The sequence below is a fragment of the Salvelinus namaycush genome, chromosome 11, assembly GCF_016432855.1.
Source record: "Salvelinus namaycush isolate Seneca chromosome 11, SaNama_1.0, whole genome shotgun sequence".
Lineage (NCBI taxonomy): Eukaryota > Metazoa > Chordata > Actinopteri > Salmoniformes > Salmonidae > Salvelinus > Salvelinus namaycush.
In genome coordinates, this window is record NC_052317.1 from 10,207,291 (window position 1) to 10,227,885 (window position 20,595).

At 42.5% G+C, this 20,595-nt stretch overlaps 1 protein-coding gene across 1 annotated transcript; it reads right to left on the minus strand.

Annotated features, from left to right (window-relative positions):
- Window positions 1-9,408: 9,408 nt before the first annotated feature.
- Window positions 9,409-14,937, minus strand: LOC120055501 (plasmalemma vesicle-associated protein-like). The gene is made up of 6 exons (XM_039003365.1): window positions 14,284-14,937; window positions 13,645-13,735; window positions 12,343-13,064; window positions 9,960-10,278; window positions 9,798-9,858; window positions 9,409-9,604 (listed from the first exon to the last, which is right to left on the minus strand). The coding sequence occupies exons 1-6, from the start codon at window positions 14,671-14,673 to the stop codon at window positions 9,592-9,594; spliced, it is 1,596 nt and encodes a 531-aa protein (XP_038859293.1). The 5' UTR covers window positions 14,674-14,937; the 3' UTR covers window positions 9,409-9,591.
- Window positions 14,938-20,595: the final 5,658 nt, after the last annotated feature.

Here is a 20,595-nt window from a genome sequence, read left to right on the forward strand (position 1 = left end):
GTATCGAATTGCGCTCTCTAAACCTCGCCAGGATATACTAAAAAAAAGTTATATTACTTGAATATCTACATTCACCCCCAAAGCCTGTATGATTAAAAACATAGTAATGAAGCACTGGCATATGCTCACCTCAGACCCAGAGCTCGGCCAGGAATTCAAAGAACCCCCCCTTCAATTGTCTACAAACGGGGCCCCAATCTTCGCAGTAGACTAGTCAGAGCCAGCTTCAATATGGGCTCTAAACAAGCCGTCCTTTCTCCGCTGAGAGATGGAAACTACCCTTATTGCAATTGTGCTCAGTGCAACAAAACCGAAAAAAGTCTCAGAGTTCTGACACCCTAGGTCTGGATACAGTGTTAAAGGCGTGATCACATGCAACACAAAACATTTGATTTACATCCTGTTTGTGACAACATGTACGAGGGCAAGACATCCAGAAGCTTGAAACAGAGAATTAGCCAACATGAGACGCAAGGATGAAAATGACCCTGTTACTTGTCACTTTGTTCAGTGCTCTCACATTGTGTCTTTTCTACAATTCCAGGGCATTGAGAAGGTGGAAGTGTCCCCAAGAGGAGGAGACAAGGACCGCAAACTCTGCCAGAAAGAACTCTTCTGGATTTATACTTTAGGCACCCTAAAGCCGTTAGGATATAATAAGGATTTAATACGAGGGTCATGTTGTAATTCCTATTGTCATTATCTTAGCTTAGCTTAGCTTAGTTTAGCTTAGTTTAACACACACACACACACACACACACACACACACACACACACACACACACACACACACACACACACACACACACACACACACACACACACACACACACACACACACACACACACCGGTGTAGGTGTCCTGTAATCATGGAGGCCCTAGTGCCTGACAGGTTACCTTAATCTAGTTGTTTTCTAGAGTTCTGCATAGAGTACCAGTCAAAAGTTTGGACACACCTACACATTCCAGGGTTTTTCTTTATTTTAATATTTTCTACATTGTAGAATAATAGTGAAGACATCAAAACTATGAAATAACAAATATGGCATCATGTAGTAACCAAAAAAGTGTTAAACAAATCAACAAATATTTGAGTTTTGAGATTCTTCAAAGTAGCCACCCTTTGCCTTGATGACAGCTTTGCACACTCTTGGCATTCTCTCAACCAGCTTCATGAGGTAGTCACCAGGAATCCATTTAAATTAACAAATGTGCCTTGTTAAAAGTACATTTGTGGAATTTCTTTCCTTAATGCGTTTGAGCCAATCAGTTGTGTTATGACAAGGTAGAGGTGGCATACAGAAGATAGCCCTATTTGGTAAAAGACCATGTCCATATTATGGGAAGAACAGCTCAAAAAGCAAAGAGAAACGACAGTCCATCATTACTTTAAGACATGAAGGTCAGTCAATCTTTGAACTTTGAAAGTTACTTCAAGTGCAGTCGCAATAACCATCAAGCGCTATGGTGAAACTGGCTCTCATGAGGACCGCCACAGGAAAGGAAGACCCAGAGTTACCTCTGCTGCAGAGAATCAGTTCATTAGAGTTAACTGCACCTCAGATTGCAGCCAACGATATATTCCTTTTCTTTCTTTTCTTTTGTCGTTTTTTGACTTTATTGCTCTTTGAGAGTATGGGTTCCTTATACTAACATCGCATTCCCTGTGTTTGTGTGTTTTGTTCTAGCAGTAATACTGTACGTCTATAACATGTTCTATTCTATCCTGTATTTCTATCTCATGTTACGACATCTAGTGACCCTTTTGGGTACCTTAGATTACCACAGGGGTCTACAATTACGTCTGGCTCACTGTGTGGACATATCTGTCCCCACTATTGTTTGTAGTGATATGCTCTGATGAAAACTCAGCTGGAAGTGGGCAGAGACTTTTTCCTGTTTCTCCAGTTTTGTCTTTTGCCTCTAGCGGCTTCACAAATCAGGATTTGGGTAGATTCAGCCTATTATCAACATGCGATACCATGAAATTAAATGTGAAAACATTTGAGCACATGTGAAATTTGAGGCGTCAAATGTAATTTTGAATACTTTACTTTAAAAGGCGTAATTGACATTAATTACAGTTTTTTTCTGATTGCTTAGGCACTATCTTTGAAACTATAGGCTATTTTTGCAAAACTCTACACGCTAACCACAAAACCTTACACCAAACCAGCAAAACATTATAAATCTCTTGCAAAAGCAAACAATTCTTGCAAAACTCCTTTACATTTTTTTGTTTTTGCGTCAATACAGTACACACAAACCATCATTTGAATAAGCACACATGTTGTCACATATTAAACCAAATCACATTATTTCACATGACATGTGAAAACGACATGTCACATGTGAAATGTGTTTTTGGAACACTTCAAGTGACATGTCACATGTGAAAATATGTGTTTCTGGAACACTTCACTTCTAAATATATTTTTTTACTTCACGTGATCACATGTTTTCACGTGCAATTGCATGTGTTATCACTGTTCAGTTAAAGTGTTATTCGTTTTACAGTTAAGACATGACTCCGCCGTTGTGCTGTAGAATTTGGGAATTTAGTCTCTTGTATAATACATTCTATACATTTGTTTATACTGGATTAAGTGTAAATGTTCATTAATTGTAATTTTGTTAGTTATACTCCAACTTTCTTTTTAAGTGTTGGTTCTGATAGCTTATATTCTCTTGTAAGAGATTGTCAGTTGGATATGCTCTCTGTGAGGTATAAACATATCATTAATCTAACTCAAATAATCTTTTCACAAATAAGCAAACGACTGGAAGTGTTACTTTGTTCTGCGGTCTCCCCTACTATGTGGAGCAGGGGGGTCAAACTCATTTTCCCTGCGGGCCACATTCGGAGGGCCGCACTTAAATGATTATTTCCTCACTGTCAACATTTTCAGCAAAAAATCCTCTATAGTCAATCTATCGCTTTTGGAATTTTTGATGCTCCCTGACTGTCTAGCTTTCGTTTCGCTGACTCTTAGCAAGCTGGACAGAGTAAGACTATAAATGTGTCCATTATTATTTCTATACAGTTTCCATTTGGTTTTAGTAATTTCAATGTTGATTGAGATATATGTATATTTTTTTACTCAAACCAACCGCATTTGTATTGTACTGTAAGAGAAGAAAGAACATGAGCCATTCAGAGTACTTTTATGTCAAAAGGACCCCTTACCTCACATCAAAAAGGCTACCCTGTCATAAAATAGTGAGCATGAGCTGATGTTGTGATCCGCAAGTCATTATTATAGATGCTCACCATGTGAGTTTTGGACAGACCAATTGGCAATGAGAAACCGGTCTTTGCAATAGATATAGCTTGTGTTTAAAAAGTCCCTCTGAAATCCATTGGAGGCACCACTTTGTAGAAGATCCTACTTCTCAATTCCATCAGATACAGTATTTCAGATCCTCCATTACGATATAATGGCCGCTAGAGAGAAGTTGTGTTGAAGTGTGAGAAATGGCATGTTTCCCATCCAAAACAGTTTGTGCATATATTATGACGACATTTTGTGACGTTTTTTGTTCGTTTTGGTGTTCGGCAAGGTTTTTTTGGACTGTTTGTGCACACAACATGTTTTTGTTAGCCGAAGTCTACGGCGCTACGACGGTGATTGGTCAACAGTAGGGATTCTTCAATTAAGTGCTTGTTTTCATTCAACAAGAGACAACTAGTTTTCATGCACATTTTTTCACTTGAGAAATACTGCACCAAACATATTAGCTAGGTGTAAAATTGCTTGACTAAGACCCACTCTGCAAAAATGTCCAAAATCACAGATTTCTTGAGTTATCTTGAAGAAGTGTATACTGGCTATGGCATCTGAAGATGGACAAACAGTACTATTTTTCTCTAGTTTTTCAAGCGAAGGTCTTTTAAAGGAGTATGCGTGGCAAAAATGTTCACTTTGCCTGGCCACGTTTTGTTAGAAGCAAACTGAACTTAGTATGCGGACGCCTAAAGACAGATACACTTCTTATTGGTTGGTATACAGGGCAAGAGACAGAACACCCTGATGAGGTGCCAGGCTGCTTGCTACCTTTAGCCCCTAACCACTTCCAGGGAACACTGGGTGAAGGATCTGGGCTGGTATGCATAAAGGCTTTTAGAGTCGGACTACTGATCTAGGATCAGGTCCCCATGTCCACATAATCTTATTAATTATGGTCTGAAAGGTTCAACTGATCCTAGATCAGCAACGGGCCCAGACATGGGGCAGTATCTGACTGGCTCTGCTGAACTGAGTAAATGATCTGTAGTCCACTGTCTCTCCCTACTCTAGCGGAATACAATTGGGTCTCTCTGTTTGATGGATAATCAATGGGGTTGATAGATTACAGTAAATCTAGTCTGGCGACATGCTAAAATCGAGCAGAATTGCCATTGAGGATTATTGATGATCTTGTTAGCCTTTTGTTGAGGAGAGGCCATGAGTCTATGTACCGGGAAAAAGGTTTTAATCATGTATTTAGTATTCATTGTACATTTCCGTTTAGTCTTAGTTTGAATAGGATTGTAACATTCATTTTGAAATACAAGTGAGAAATTCAGTATACATTTTCAATTGCTTACAATAACTTTACGATTAGATATGAAAAGATACTAGACTTCCGAGCAACGCTACAGGACTGAAGGTCCCCCCCCAAAAAACATAGATGACTGGGTCATCTAAAATGAAATGTGCCGATGTAACTGATAGTAATGCAATGACAAGTGTTTGACCTGACATAAGAAGCCAAGGTGAGCTCAGGTTATGTTGGACAGATCCAGGGACGCCATCGAGGCTCATTGTTTCCTTCCAGCTGCTTCCACTGTTTACCACAGCCTCGACTATCAACAAGAGAAAGGTTTTGCCCTCTAATGTTTTTACCAGTCTGGCGGCCACGGGACTGAAGGGGCCAGCCAAACAGGAAGTGTAATTAGCAATCATGGTCATAAGGGAACGTTAGTAACCAGAGACAAAAGGGGTCAGAGTTCTGCAACCCTGGGTAGGAAGGAGGTAGCAATAATAAGCGGCCATTCCTTTCCTGCAGTTTGGGCGGAGTGGGGAGACGTGGCGCCCCAGGCCTTTCTGGGCTCCAAATGACCGCTAAAGTCCCCCAGACCAGGGCAAACCCAGTATTCCCAGACACCATTGTGACACCAATCTGCGTCATCTAGAAGGGTTTTGACCTAATCGGCCTCAGATACCTGGGGACGCCCAATAGCAAATGACCCGTGGCAGTAGAAGACAAGCAGAGATAACCTAAAAAGTTATTGTGAATACTACCCATCATACTTTCATGTTACTGAACCTACAACACTACAGAGGGATAAGCAGGCAATTATTCATGCAGTTGAAGTCGGAAGTTTACATACACTTAGGTTGGAGTCATTAAAACTCGTTTTTCAACCACTCCACAAATTTCTTGTTAACAAACTAAAGTTTTGGCAAGTCGGTTAGGACATCTACTTTGTGCATGACACAAGTCATTTTTCCAATAATTGTTTACAGACAGATTATTTCACTTATAATTCACTGTATCACAATTCCAGTGGGTCAGAAGTTTACATACACTAAGTTGACTGTGCCTTTAAACAGCTTGGAAAATTCCAGAAAATTATGTCATGGCTTTAGAAGCTTCTGATAGGCTAATTGATATCATTTAAGTCCAATTGGAGGTGTACCTGTGGATGTATTTCAAGGCCTACCTTCAAACTCAGTGCCTCTTTGTTTGACATTGTGGGAAAATCAAAAGAAATCAGCCAAGACCTCAGAGAAGAAATTGTAGACCTCCACAAGTCTGGAGCAATTTCCAAACGCCTGAAGGTACCACGTTCATCTGTATCTGTACAAACAATAGTACGCAAGTATATACACCATGGGACCACGCAGCCGTCATACCGCTCAGGAAGGAGACGCATTCTGTCTCCTAGAGATGAACGTACTTGTGAAGATGCTGGAGGAAATAGGTACAAAAGTATCTATATCCACAGTAAAACGAGTCCTATATCGACATAACCTGAAAGGCCGCTCAGCAAGGAAGAAGCCACTGCTCCAAAACTGCCATAAAAAAAGCCAGACTACGGTTTGCAACTGCACATGGGGACAAAGATTGTACTTTTTGGAAAAATGTCCTCTGGTCTGATGAAACAAAAATAGAACTGTTTGGCCATAATGACCATCGTTATGTTTGGAGGAAAAAGGGGGAGGCTTGCAAGTCGAAGAACACCATCCCAACCGTGAAGCACGGGGGTGGCAGCATCATGTTGTTTGCTTTGCTGGAGGGACTGGTGCACTTCACAAAATAGATGGCATCATATCCATTATGTGGATATATTGAAGCAACATCTCAAGACATCAGTCAGGAAGTTAAAGCTTGGTCGCAAATGGGTCTTCCAAATGGACATTGACCCCAAGCATACTTCCAAAGTTGGGGCAAAATGACTTAAGGACAACAAAGTCAAGGTATTGGAGTGGCCATCACAAAGCCCTGACCTCAATCCTATAGAAAATGTGTGGGCAGAACTGAAAAAGCACGTGCGAGCAGCCTACAAATTTGACTCAGTTACACCAGCTCTGTCAGATGGAATGGGCCAAAATTCAACCAACTTATTGTGGGAAGCTTGTGGAAGGCTACCCGAAACATTTGACCCAAGTTAAACAATTTAAAGGCAATGCTACCAAATACTCAATTAGTGTATGTAAACTTCTGACCCACTAGGAATGTGATGAAAGAAATAAAAGCTGAAATAGATCATTCTCTCTGCTATTATTCTGACATTTCACATTCTTAAAATAATGTGGTGATCCTAACTGACCTAAGACAGGGAATATTTACTCTGATTAAATGTCCGGAATTGTGAAAAACTGAGTTTAAATGTATTTGGCTAAGGTGTATGTAAACTTCCCACTTCAACTGTATATCAAATTAAGATGAGTAGACACAGGTTTAAAGGGATGTTCACCTATAATAATTTAAAAAAGATTTTCTATTATTTTGTTGGTTGTTGTTGATTGACCCAGTTTTAAAGTCCATATTTTGGTTGTTTGGTCAGCAGCATCTGTCTACTAGCGCACCTCTGGGCAGGGCTGGACAGGGCTAACTGTAAGTAAGTGGACATTTCCACCCCAAAGTTAGTCAAGTTAGCCAGCTAGGTAGCTTGAGTTATTTACATTTTTTTTATACAGTACACCAGGTTAGATACCACTCCTACACTATTTTGCTAGATACCAGTAACACTGCTTCATGAACATTTTGTTGATTGTGACATATCCACTTCATAGCATATTCAAGCCTGCTTGTACTGTAACCTGCAGTGCAATTTGCACAATGCATAGCACACACGTGTTTGAACCCACTCTATTACATGGACAATTAAAGTCAGTGTACTTTTGATGAGTTTAATTGATTTATTTAAAATCAGCAACATCTGCAGTTTTGATGTCTCTTTCTCAGGTATTGTCAATGGAAAGAGTCTAAGAGACTATGTGGTCCAGTGTGGCAGAGTGTGCTAAAGTGGAATCAGATCAGAACACAGACATACAATCTCCTCATGGCTTCTCTCAATGTGAATTGGAGGTCCAATCGTCCTGACTGGAAAAACACTTGATGTTAAACAAAGGATTTCCTTTAGACAGGATAGAGGTCTCCCATCCTGAACTCTACCATATATTAGTTGGCAAACAGTCAAACCACTTTACCTATTTAAAATGTTTGAATTAACAGTTGGTTCCCTTGGGCATTGTTTCCAACAGGGTGTTTGCCACCAACATTTCTCAGTCGTTCTACTGTTCTACTTTAATTGTGCTTAATGTAGGCCAGATGGTGTGCCAGATAGACTTTGATTCAGAAATTGATCCGGATGTGCTAATTTAATAGAATAACGCCGTGCAAAGGGTTTATGGGTCGTTTTCGAGATTCCGTTGAGACAAATTGAAATGGAGCTGTGGTACACAATGGATGATCCTCTGTAGCTTTGTTGGTAGAGCATGGTTCTTGCAATGCTAGGATAGTGAGTTTGATTCCCGGGGCCACCTATACATAAAAAAATATATATGCATGCGTAGCTGTAAGTTGCTTTGGATAAAAGCTGTTGGCCTAATGGCATACTGTATAATATCTGGGTTGGCATGTTCCTAGATGTAATTTAAGCATGCTATTTTCCCATTGAGGCAAGAATGCTGTTATAGACTGATGAAGTTAGTGTTTGTATTATTGGACCAGGGGTTGCTGGGATACTCTTTCCAATAGTTCATATATCCCATAGACACAGCAATAACAATAGAAAACATTGTTTGGTGTCCAAGGCTATTTTAGGGGCTGGTTTTGGGGAAAGAACATACTGAAGATTTGATGGATAACTTTATCCTTCCGTCTCTCAATGTTTTTTATAAGAGTTGTTTCATGGTCTTATTAAGTGTATGGAAATACATAGTCTGTAGCCAGCCCAGGGGGTATTGTTAATGTTGGGTTTTGTATACACCAGTGTTTGTACCTTTCCCTCCCATCCGCTCCAATTGGTCTGACAGGTTGGCAGGTATAAACATAAACATCTTGGTCGGATAAAATTGTCTTCCAGTAAATGATGTCTGTAACGTGACGAAGGGGAGGGACTGTCAGCAGTGGGACTATTATCCTCACAATGGGTGACGCAAATGGGGACAAACAATTCATATCCGTCTTGGATGGGGTACATGTTTCTGAAATCAGCGGTGTGAAATTCAAAGTAGTGCCTTAAACATTGAGGTCATCACACATCATTCATAGAACCGGAGTTACAATACCTATCCCTTCGTTTTAATAAAAGTATATACAGTACATTAAAAACAGATTATTTATGACTTTCATGCCTTTTTCCTGACTAAATCAACATGTTCAAATAATATACATTCTTATTTGTTTACCAATGACATTCAATCCCCCAAAAAGTGCAAAAATTGAATACATGTCACACTAGCAACAGATCTTCTTTTATGATATATTACAATGCAGCTGCTGCTGATAGAAATTATATTATACATACACTGGGTGTACAAAACATTAAGGACACCTTCCTAACACTGAGTTGCACCCCCAGTCTCAATTCGTCATGGCATGGACTCTACAAGGTGTATAAAGCGTTCCACAGGGATGCTGGCCCATGTTGACTCCAATGCTTCCCACAGTTGTGTCTAGTTCTTGATGCACACAGGAAACTGTTGAGGGTGAATAACCCAGAAGCGTTGCAATTGTTGACACAAACCGGTACCTACTACCAGACCCCATTCAAAGGCACTTACATGTTTTGTTTTGCCCCTTCACCCTCTGAATGGCACGCATACACAATCCATGTCTCAATTGTCTCAAGGCTTAAAAATCCTTCTTTAACCCGTCTCTCCTCCCCTTCATCAACAGTGACTGAAGTGAATTTAACAAGGGACATCAATAAGGGATCATAGCTTTCACCTGGTCAGTCTATGTCATGGAAAGAGCAGGTGTCCTTAATGTTTTGTACACTCTGTGTATTAACATACCACAACTCAATATGAGGAGACTGGGTTTTAGAGCAGAGGGTCCCATTCCTTCTCCGTTTTCCTCTGCGATTCCATGGATTACCCAGATACTCTGCAGACAAGAAGAACCAATAGAAATACTCGTTCAGTTCACTGTGTCTCCCTCAGGCAGCAGATCACATTTGAACGTTATCATTAAATGTTCTCTCAGCCGTGTTGAATTAAAAGGTCTAGAAACATGGTCATTTTTGGCACAAACACATTTATTTACGGGTCACTTTGCTGTACGGGGGGTTTGAACTCACTCTGAGCCGGAGTTGGGTTTGGAATACTGCTGCAGCTCGCGTAAGTATTGATTGATATTTGCTGTGGAAACAACAGAACAACATCATTAGCCATCACCCATAGCATATCAGTCTTAATAAGAAGTTATGTTTATATCAAGCCTTGACACTAGTATGTCTTACCTAAACTGTAACTGTTGGGGCTACCCAAGCCTGGTCCGATTTTCTTTGCAACACCTGATGGTGACCCGGCACCACTCAATCCTGTCCCTCCTGATCCCCTAGTACCCACTCCTGTTGCACTTGACCCTGCCCAGCCCATTCCTGTGTTGCCAAACACTGTATTGCTGTTTCCTGTTGCAGATGCAGATGCGCCCCACCCACCTATTCCTGCCATCAATCCTGTTCCAGCAATTGACCCCCTGTTACCTTGCCCTGTTGCACTCGACCCTACCCAGCCTGTCCCTGTGTTACCAGTTGCACCCGGGCTACCCATTCCGGTCTGAAACATAATAAGACAAAGAGAATGATGTTAGGTGAAAATACTGTCATAAAATATAGTAAAATATAAGAATGAGTTATACATAATTTATAATCACAGATAATAATAATAATAGTACAAACAAAGCCTATAATTTAAGGTTACTTACGTAACCGCGGTTCTATGAGAATATATGTGAGCTATCTCACTATGGCAGTGGTTCTCAATCCTGGTGCTGGGGACCCAAAGGGATGCACATTTTTGTTTTTGCATTGGCTTTCAAAGCTCGGGCGGCAGGTAGCCTAGCGGTTTAGAACGTTGGGCCAGTAACTGAAAAGTCGGCAACTAGGAGGAAAATCTGTAGATTTGGCCTTGAGCAAGGCATTTAACCCTAATTGTACCTGTAAGTCGGGGGCGGCAGGGTAGCCTAGTGGTTAGAGCGTTGGACCAGTAACTAAAAGGTTGCAAGTTCAAATCCCCGAGCTGACAAGGTACAAATCTGACAAGGTACAAATCTGTCGTTCTGCTCCTGAACAGGCAGTTAACCCACTGTTCCTAGGCCGTCATTGAAAAATAAGAATTTGTTCTTAACTGACTTGCCTAGTTAAATATAAAAGGTAAATTTGTAAGTCGCTCTGGATAAGAGCGTCTGCTAAATGACTTAAATGTAATGTAAATGTAAGTCACTGGAAAAGTGCATGCTGAATGACTAAAATAAAATGAAAAACAATGTATGTGAAGGATTATGAGTTGCTCATTTGAAAGATGTGCACCCCTTTGGTTCCTCAGATACCTCTGGTGGAAAGACCCTTTCTGGGCTGTAAGCTTTGCTATTATATTTTGCAATACTCTAGTGCAATACTCTCGCTTTCATCCAAGCAAATGTGCAAGGCGCATGCTGGACACAAATGTTGGAGAAGCGGGTGTAACCACAAGCTCCATGGAGAGACAACACAGTTTGCCGCTGACCCCAGGCATTCAGGGGTCAAACCCAGAGTTTGGGTTCCAAGGTACCCAGGAGGACCCCGGTGCAAACTGAAAGCACAAACGGGTGGGCTGACAGCACTTGCAACCCCACTCACTCGCTTTGCAGGCGTAGGATAGACAGAAAAGTGGGTGCTTTCCAGTGGCAAAAAAAGCACAATAGACTGTCCTATGTGATGGGGTAAAGGCTTGGAGCGCACCCTCAAAACGACACAACATAGGGTAGAGTCCTGTGTGAAAGGTGAGATAGCAGCTAAATGGTCCTAGGAGATCTTCCCTCTGTTTCCAAGGAATGATCTGTGGAGGTCACACCACTTCTCTGAAAACGCATCGCCCATTTATCAAACAGTGGGCGTGTGGGAGAGGCACTGGCACGAAGCCTACACGTTATACCTTGAGCCATACACTTGTCATGCACTGCGCTCTTCTGCTGTGACTCTATCATAGTCTGTCCCATGCATCCCCAATACATTTGTAGTACAATTTAAATTCTGCTATTACAGCCCTTGGCCTTTCTGTAGCCTCCCATGTTTTCAAACACTTCTTCTCTCATGAATATCTTTATTTATATATAGCTAAGGAGCTGTGGTATAGCTAGGGAGCAGAAAAGCGTAGTGCATAGGGGAAGTACCATAACACCTTGGTATCAGGGATGCGCATTCAAGCAGATGCGGAAATTTAGTTAGGATGGAAGAAATTATATAATAAAACCTGAAAAAGTGTGAATGTAAACCAGGGAAAAGATGCACTACCCTCCCTGTGCCCAATAAAAAAAACACACAACCCTCTGCAAAGAAAAAACTAAAGTTAGACAACCCTCCCCTATTTTGGACCCTCCCCCCTCACCTGGGTACATTTTTGACTTTCCCATAGCTTTCATTTTCAACTAATGTTTTTTCCTAGAGATAATTGTCATCGTAAATCTCATTTACATGATTAGATCTTTTCACCAGTGTCTCAACCCTATCCCTACAGCAAGGACGGAAACAATTTCTGGCCTCAGTTTGACTTCTAAATCATTTTCTGTCTATATTTAAACGGCCCTTATCTCTGACCTGGATGAAAGCCCACTACTAAACCACAGAACAGATCTTCCTTTACCCTGGAGCCACAGTTGGCCAAGGAGGCGTTGAGGCTCCGGATCTTGTCGTTGAGAATTTTGATCTCGCCCTCCTTCACCTTCATCGCTGTCTCCCCCAGATCCTTGTCCCCCTGCAGCCTCATGCGGCCTGTCAGCAGCTTCTCCATCTCCTGGTCGTATTTCTCCTGGGTCTTCTGCAACTTTTCTTGGTGCTCCAGGGCCATGGCGCTGCGGTTCTGGCTGCACCAGTGGTGGTCCTCGGCTAGCTGGTCTTTCTCCGCCTGCAGCCTGGCGCTACGGCCCTCGATCTCCGACACCTGGGAGCCTACGTTGTCCAGGTAGTGCTGGAACTTGGTCTCCACCTCGCGGGACAGACTGGAGCAGTTGTTGCGGATCTGGTCCAGGTGGTCGCGCTGCTTCTCGCAGGTGAGCAGGAAGGGGCTGACTTTGGGCAGGAGGGTGTCGATCTTCAACAGGAAGGCTTTGGAGACATTGGAGATGCCACTGAGGGATTGGACGAAGTCCTCCTTGCACTTCTTCCTGTAGCTCTCCAGCTGTTTCAGCAGGGAGGTCTTGTCCCTCCGGAGGGAGATGGCATCCAAGGTGAGGGTGTCCCGGTCCTTGGCTGTGTTCTCTATCTCAATCCTCATGAACTGCACTGTCTGACTGAAGTTGGTGCTCACTAGCTTTAACAATTGCTCTAGCCGCTGGACCTGGTTTTCATGTATATTGTTGTTGTTGCCTGGAAATGTTTTTGAGGAAGATAAAAAAGAAAGAAACAAGTTTTGTGTTAATACTTCTGAACCACTATCCGAGGAGCACTGTCGACAATGCACCTTTTAAAGGCAATGTTCCTGCGTTGCGGATATAATATTCACAGTAAACACTGCAGATGTGGGCTCAACAGATAATTCCCTCTAAACCAAGCACGCTACAAGGTGGCTTGGATTGAACCCCAGCCCTGTGTTGGTTTTAAGTGAATTCAGAATGGCGAATAAATCATTTAAATGATATTTTCACTATTTGTATTCTTACTTAGGTCCTACAACAGCAAGCATTTTCCAAAACCGTGAAGACAGAATATCATTGCCAAGTTGTAATTTGCTCCTTGCTGATTCTTGTCCAAAGAAATACCAATTAGGGAAGTTAGGAAAGCTAATAGGAATAGGAAAGCTAATAGGAATAGGAAAGCTAATAGGAATAGGAAAGCTCACCTGTGAATTACAAGGATGAGATTCCGTGTTGACGTTTGAACATATGTAACACTAGTGCAGAGCAGAGCAATGAAAGCATTGGTTTGTCTTAAAGTTCAATTGTCTTACCATTTAGTGTTGTCATTGGTGTCATGACTCTGGGGCATCGGTTCATGCTAAGTTGAATCTGACAGCTTCTCTTATCGTTATCGCATTGATTCTGTGGATATTAATAACAGATATGCATCACATTTTGTCCGCTAAAGAAAATTTGAGTGCAAGGTTCACCTACTGTGTACATGCAGATTATTGTTGACAGTTGTTTTATACATATGTTTTATACAACTGACAAACTTAAATCTGAACGTAACTAGTGATTGTTAATGTTTATGTAGTAACACTGTTTTAACCTTTTCAGGTATAAATTTGCTGAAATGAATGGATATAATGATCGCTGAAATAATAATGGATATGATATACATAATATACTTGAATGTGGTTTGTTTTTTGTTAGGCGTGTTATTTCATGTTCAATTACACTAAAATCTAAATCAGTTACCACATTTAATTTTTCTATCCACTAATACAACTAAGCTGACTTAATATTAATATTCAATAAACCATTCACTGTGACCCCACTGTATGTACTGTACTGATGTCGTTGTGTTGAATATAAAAAATGAACTATTCTCTCAAGTATTTCAAAATATCAAAAAACATCCACCGCAACCCTCTAGCATTGACCACTGAACCAGTCTCAGCACTTACCGCTTGGTCTCTGAGATTGGTGATGAACATGACAGATTTGTTTGCCATTTGACGCAGATTTATCATGTCCTTGTTGTTGCGCATCTTCTCAGTCTGAGTAGCATTCAGGAGAAGCGTCAGATTCTTTTTCTGCTGCCGGAGGTTCATGTTGTCAATGGAGAGGCGGTTGAAGCTCTTCTCCAGGTCTTGGACCCGGCTCTCGGCTGCCGCGTCCGGGGACCTCCCGTAGACCAGGAAGAGAACAAGACTGACGATGATGAGCGACTGGATCAGAGAGGAGAAGAAGAAGACAACCCTTGTGTAGTAGCCACAGCTCTTCCCTCTGGGCTTCTGGATCTTCCTCCTGGCCTCCAAGCCAAACTTGGCCTGGGAGTAGTTGCTGTTGTACATGGGTGCTCAGCCTCAGATGCACAGTACAGTACAGAACACCCTTACTGAGAAACAGCCAAGCCCAGACAGAACTAAGACGGTTCAAATGGGTTCCACTTCTTGAGGACCAAATGAAATACCAAATAAATAGAAAAGATGGGAGATATCTTAGGCAACCGAACTCAGTCCCTGGTAGTGGTGTGGTTCGGCGATAGTATCCCCCTTCTGACTTAAGGTAGCGCACAGTGGCAGTCCAAACAGTAGAGTTCTAGCCGTTTCCTCTCCTGAGCATTGTCTGAGAGTGAGAAGACAGGATTGTGTAAACATCGTCAGGAGTTTTATAAACACCTTGCCACACTTCCCATTCTGGGAACACCTTCCTGACCCCCTCCCCATCCCTGGACATCATGTCAGGGTTAACATAACATTACGCACAGACACACGCACACACACACACACGCACACGCACACACACACACACACACACACACACACACACACACACACACACACACACACACACACACACAACATCAAGTACACACATACGCACACACACATACATATAACATCATGCACACACACGCAAACACACTGTTTTTTACCTCTGGCCCCCTGCGGTTTCAGCCGCCCCTTTGTTTGACAACATGTCAGTACATGTGACAAGAGATAGTGGTCCTGAAATTCCATGCTCCGAAGAGGGAAAGAGATAATAATCTTAGGAAAAGTCTTTGGGTATAACAGTCCTAAGTACTATTTAACAAGGTGTACCTAAACTGTACCAGTATATGTACCTAATATGTATTACATAGGTATTAGGGACTCTTAAATGTGATGGTTTTTGTAGGCATCATATATAATGGTCTTTCATTTTCCTTGAGTGATCTAAACCCTTACCTGCTCTCTGATTAGTTGTGAGGTTCAGAGAGGTTATTGTTGACAAGTATTTAGCATAGGTAGGTACATGCATGTTCACACTCTTGACAGGTATATGATCCATGAACAATTGTTCTGACAATTGTGCTGACCTTTGTTCTGACCATTGTTCTGAAGATATTATTTGTTCTAAAGATTTGATCTGTATATATTATCTTCCTCCATAACTGCCTTTCTCAAAATGACACATTGTAAAGACCTAATTTCCCCCCCAAAAAAACTTTTTTATGGGATCATGAACATGGTTTCCGGTGCACAGCTCCACTAGTTAAGTGACAGGACAATAGTAGGCCTACACGTTGTTCCATAGAGTATCAGAGCCAGCAACCCTTTGATGCTGTGCGTCTCAACCCAACTTGCTGACGTGGGCAGCCATTGTTGCTGTGCCAACCCCCGTCTTTAGAGGAAGCAGTAATTCACCAAGGTATTAGAATTGGCCATTTCCGAGTTTCTACCATCAGGACAGATCACAGATAGCTTGGGAACAAAAGCAGGATATCAGGGACAAACACAGAAGTACACACAAAATGTTGAATATTGAGAATGAATTGGGTTGTTTATTTGGAGCATAAACAACCGGTATTCTGGTAAATGTTGTCAGAATAAAATTGGGGTTCGAACCACGTGCGTAATAAAAACGTGCATCCCCTTGGGTACCTGTCTCCTAGAATTCTATTCTGGCGACTCAACTCCTTCACTCTAATGTTGGAGACGACCCTTTAGGACTATGACAGAACGTGGTACTGGTGTAGTTTTCAGCCTATAGTTTCCACCTAGGAATACAGAGGAGCAACTGCCAGATGTATCATAATAGCCAAGAAGTAAAGCTGCACTGAGAGCCACATTGAATAGGGGGGGAATAGCAGGGTGAAAAATCGCATTAAAACACAATTGAAATGTATTTTCGGAAGGGCTGTGGTCACTATTCAATTAATACATTAAATATATATACAGTGCCTTCAGAAGGTATTCACACCCAAATGTTTCCACTAAGTGGAACGTGCGCGGGGCCTGCTCCCAATTGACTGGCTCAGAAAAAAATCTGCCTGTGCAGATGTAACCGGTGTGAAATGGCTAGCTAGTTAGCAGGGTACACGCTAATAGCGTTTCAATCGGTGACGTCACTCGCTCTGAGACCTTGAAGTAGTTGTTTCCCTTGCTCTGCAAGGGCCGTGGCTTTTGTGGAGCGATGGGTAACGGTGCTTCGAGGGCGACTGTTGTCGATGTGTGCAGAGGGTCCCTGGTTCAAGTCCAGGTAGGAGCGAGGAGAGGGACGGAAGCACACTGTTACATTGGTGCCGTGACCCAGATCACCGGTTGCTGCAGAAAAGGAGGAGGTCAAAGGGGAGTGAGTGTAACCAGTGTGAAATGGCTAGCTAGTTAGCGGGGTGTGTGCTAATAGCGTTTCAATTGGTTATGTCACTTGCTCTGAGACTTTGAAGTAGTTGTTTCCCTTGCTCTCCAAGGGTTGTGGCTTTTGTGGTGTGATGGGTAACGGTGCTTCGAGGGTCACTGTTGTCGATGTGTGCAGTGGGTCCCTGGTTCAAGCCCAGGTAGGGGCGAGGAGAGGGACGGAAGCAACACTGTTACACAGAAAAGCATGAGATTGAATTTCACTCAACTTTTTAGAGTTTTCATCCTTAGTTAACACTATCAACATTTCCCTTTACTGTGGGAACTGTGATCAAATCAATGCAATATTATCCACTTTCAAAGCAACATAACAAAACAAATTATGCAAGACTTAGTATGCAAGAGATTTTGTTGTTGTCACGCCGCTCTCCCTCTCTGGCGCTCGAGGGTGTCAGGCTGCCCTTCATTATGCACATCTGTCACCATCATGCGCATCAGCGCTCATTGGACTCACCTGGACTTCTTCACCTTGTTGATTGCCCCATCTATGTCTGTCTGTTCCTCCGTTGGTTCACCGTGTCAACATTTTTGTCGTTTTGTTTTCCAGATTCTGTTTCTGTCCGTGTTTCATTAAATGTTCACTCCCTGCTTCTCATCTCCAGCGTCTGTCCTCACAGTTGTAGGCAGAGCACATCCGAGTTTGGTCAATTTATTCATCATCTTTTGTTTGAAACACAATGTTGAGCGATGATTATGATTACGCATATAGAAGTAGCACTAGTCTACCTGGCCAGCGCGCAACTGTATGCCCATAAATGTACCCATTTGGGGATGTCTGATAGTATTTCTGATTTTCTTAACTCACCACCACTAATGAGCTGCGGAGCTTCTCAAAGTACTTTTTCTTCTCCTCAAAGAGCAAGTAATCGAAGTCTGTTTTTAGAATCAATTCATAATGACAATAGTTCCTCAAAGTATTTTAACAATATTTCCAGCTCTCTCCCTTTCGATAGCCACTCGGCATTAAAGATGTAATGATCTGATCCAGTGATAAGTATTTTCTACCTGCATGCTGCAATGTTTTTATGTGTTGGCTTTATGTAGGTTATTATTACATATTTGGCAATTGCAATAAAAGTTACTTTTAGATTTGTATAATTTTCATTTAGATTTAGATAGAATGTAGATTAACCTCTGACAATGATTTTGAGATACAAAGACTATTATAAATGAAATAAAACTGTTCCACGAAGATGTGCATATGAAAATCATTTGTGGCATGCAGATTGGTATAAATGGTAAGATAAATTGTCACTGCAAATAAAAAAGGTTGCTGTTGTAACCTATTACCAGCAACTTCAGGAGCATAACGGCAGAATCTGCAAAGGCTAGCAATAGTGGTAGGAGGGTAGGGAACAGATTTTGTTTCTTCTGATTATGTAACGGCTGTCGTCTTCCTCGTCTGAGGAGGATAAGTTAGAAGGATCGGAGGACCAATGCGCAGCGTGGTAATTGTTCATCTTACTTTAATAAAGGTGAACACTCAAAATACAAAACAACAAAAGTGACAACCGAAACAGTCCTATCTGAAACAAATCACAAAGACTGAAAACAACCACCCACAAAACCCAACACAAAACAGGCTACCTAAATATGGTTCCCAATCAGGGACAACGATTGACAGCTGCCTCTGATTGAGAACCATGTCAGGCCAAACACAGAAATAGCAAAACATAGAAATACAAACATAGACTGCCCACCCCAACTCACGCCCTGACCATACTAAATAAAGACAAAACAAAGGAAATAAAGGTCAGAACGTGACAGTACCCCCCCCCCCCCCCAAGGTGCGGACTCCGGCCGCAAAACCTGAACCTATAGGGGAGGGTCTGGGTGGGCATCTGTCCGCGGTGGCGGCTCTGGCGCTGGACGTGGACCCCACTCCACCATTGTCTTTGTCCGCTTTCTTAGCGTCCTTTGAGCGGCGACCCTCGCCACCGACCTTGGCCTGGGAACCCTAATAAAGGGCCCCACTGGACTGAGGAGCGCCTCTGGACTGAGGGGCGCCTCTGGACTGAGGGGCGCCTCTGGACTGAGGGGTAGCTCATGACTGAGGGGTAGCTCATGACTGAGGGGTAGCTCATGACTGAGGGGTAGCTCATGACTGAGGGGTAGCTCATGACTGAGGGGTAGCTCAGGACTGAGGGGTAGCTCAGGACTGAGGGGCAGCTCCCGACTGAAAGGCAGCTCCGGACTGAAGGGCGGCTCCGGACTGACGAGCGGCTCCGGACTGACGAGCGGCTCTGGCAGCTCCTGACTGGCGGGCGGCTCTGGCAGCGCCTGACTGGCGGGCGGCTCTGGCAGCTCCGGACTGGCGGGCGGCTCCGGACTGGCGGGCTGCTCTGGCAGTTCCTGACTGGCGGGCGGCTCCGCACTGGCGGGCGGCTCTGGCAGCTCCTGACTGGCGGGCGGCTCTGGCAGCTCCGGACAGCCTCTTGAGTCACTTGTGTGTCTTCAGTATTTAATAAAACAGCGTGCATTAAGCATAAGACAAGTTCAGTACATACAGATGATTTCATTAAGACACATAGGATGTATACATGTATACAGTATACGACCAATCAATTGGTTGAAAGACTACTCTTGGACAGAGATATATTTTTTGTCGGGGTAAGCCCTAGTTGAAATGCAGGAAATGAGCTTTAGATGCCCCAAAAAATTGTGAGGGAGGACCCCCTGCCAGGTTATGTCCCCCCCACTTCTAAAACCAAAGTTGCGTCCCTGATTGTATTGCATTGACAGGCATGACTCAGGCCTCTACTCTACACAGACCGGTGTGCCATAACCGATCAGAGCTGCAAATAGACCATTGCCATGTATCGATTTGTGCCTTTCCCTTTGAAGTGGACTGTTTTACAGAATGAGCGGTGGCGATTATTATGTGCTTGTTTTGAGATCAAACCGAGAGCTGCATGTAGCCACGTGTGCACATTTGTTCAAATTATTTTGGGCAGTTATAGCTAATTTGTAGTTAGCAATGTGAGAGTGATTGCTTCCTAGAAGAGAACAAGACGTTTACATTTCTAGCCATCACTGAAAAGCGATCCAGGTAAAGATCTCTTTTATGTCTTATTAAAGGGGGCAGTGTTGTATTTTGAGACAGGCTTGAATAAGCTAAGTAGCCATAGGCAGATTGTAGCATAACTTGTCTGATTCTCTGTAAAAATGGTATTGGAATAATAAATTCTCTGTAAAAATGGTATTGGAATAATAATGCATTTTATTTTGTAACGTGGTTTCTTACATCAGACAACACAACAAAATGTTCAGTCAGCTCGTCTGAAGAACAAGTGGATAAACAGGTTAATGTCAAGTCCTACATGTTTTTTCAAAGTCTCATGGAGTGCAGGTCTACATTGAACACCACACATTGGTTGCTACTGTAGACTGAAGGATATAACCACTATTTCCATATTAAAATGTTATGTGATGCATTTTCTCCATAGTTTTTTATGGTAGGACACTCTGGTAGACTACATTATGATCAAATAGCCACAGAAGCCTGATTGGACACTGTTAAAACAGTAAATTAAAGCGGGTACAGCCTCAGTGTTCACAGTAAATGCGCACCAGAAGTTGCACAGAAATGTCACA

Bases quoted from the DNA above. Each gene is read 5' to 3' on its own strand.
- LOC120055501 (XM_039003365.1), bottom strand. From the start codon at position 14,673: ATGTACAACAGCAACTACTCCCAGGCCAAGTTTGGCTTGGAGGCCAGG. The intron at 13,736-14,283 runs GTAAGTGCTGAG...TAATATCCACAG, and splicing joins CCAATCTCAGAGACCAAGCG to AATCAATGCGATAACGATAA. The intron at 10,279-12,342 runs GTAAAGGAAGAT...ATTATGTTTCAG, and splicing joins TGGCCAACTGTGGCTCCAGG to ACCGGAATGGGTAGCCCGGG.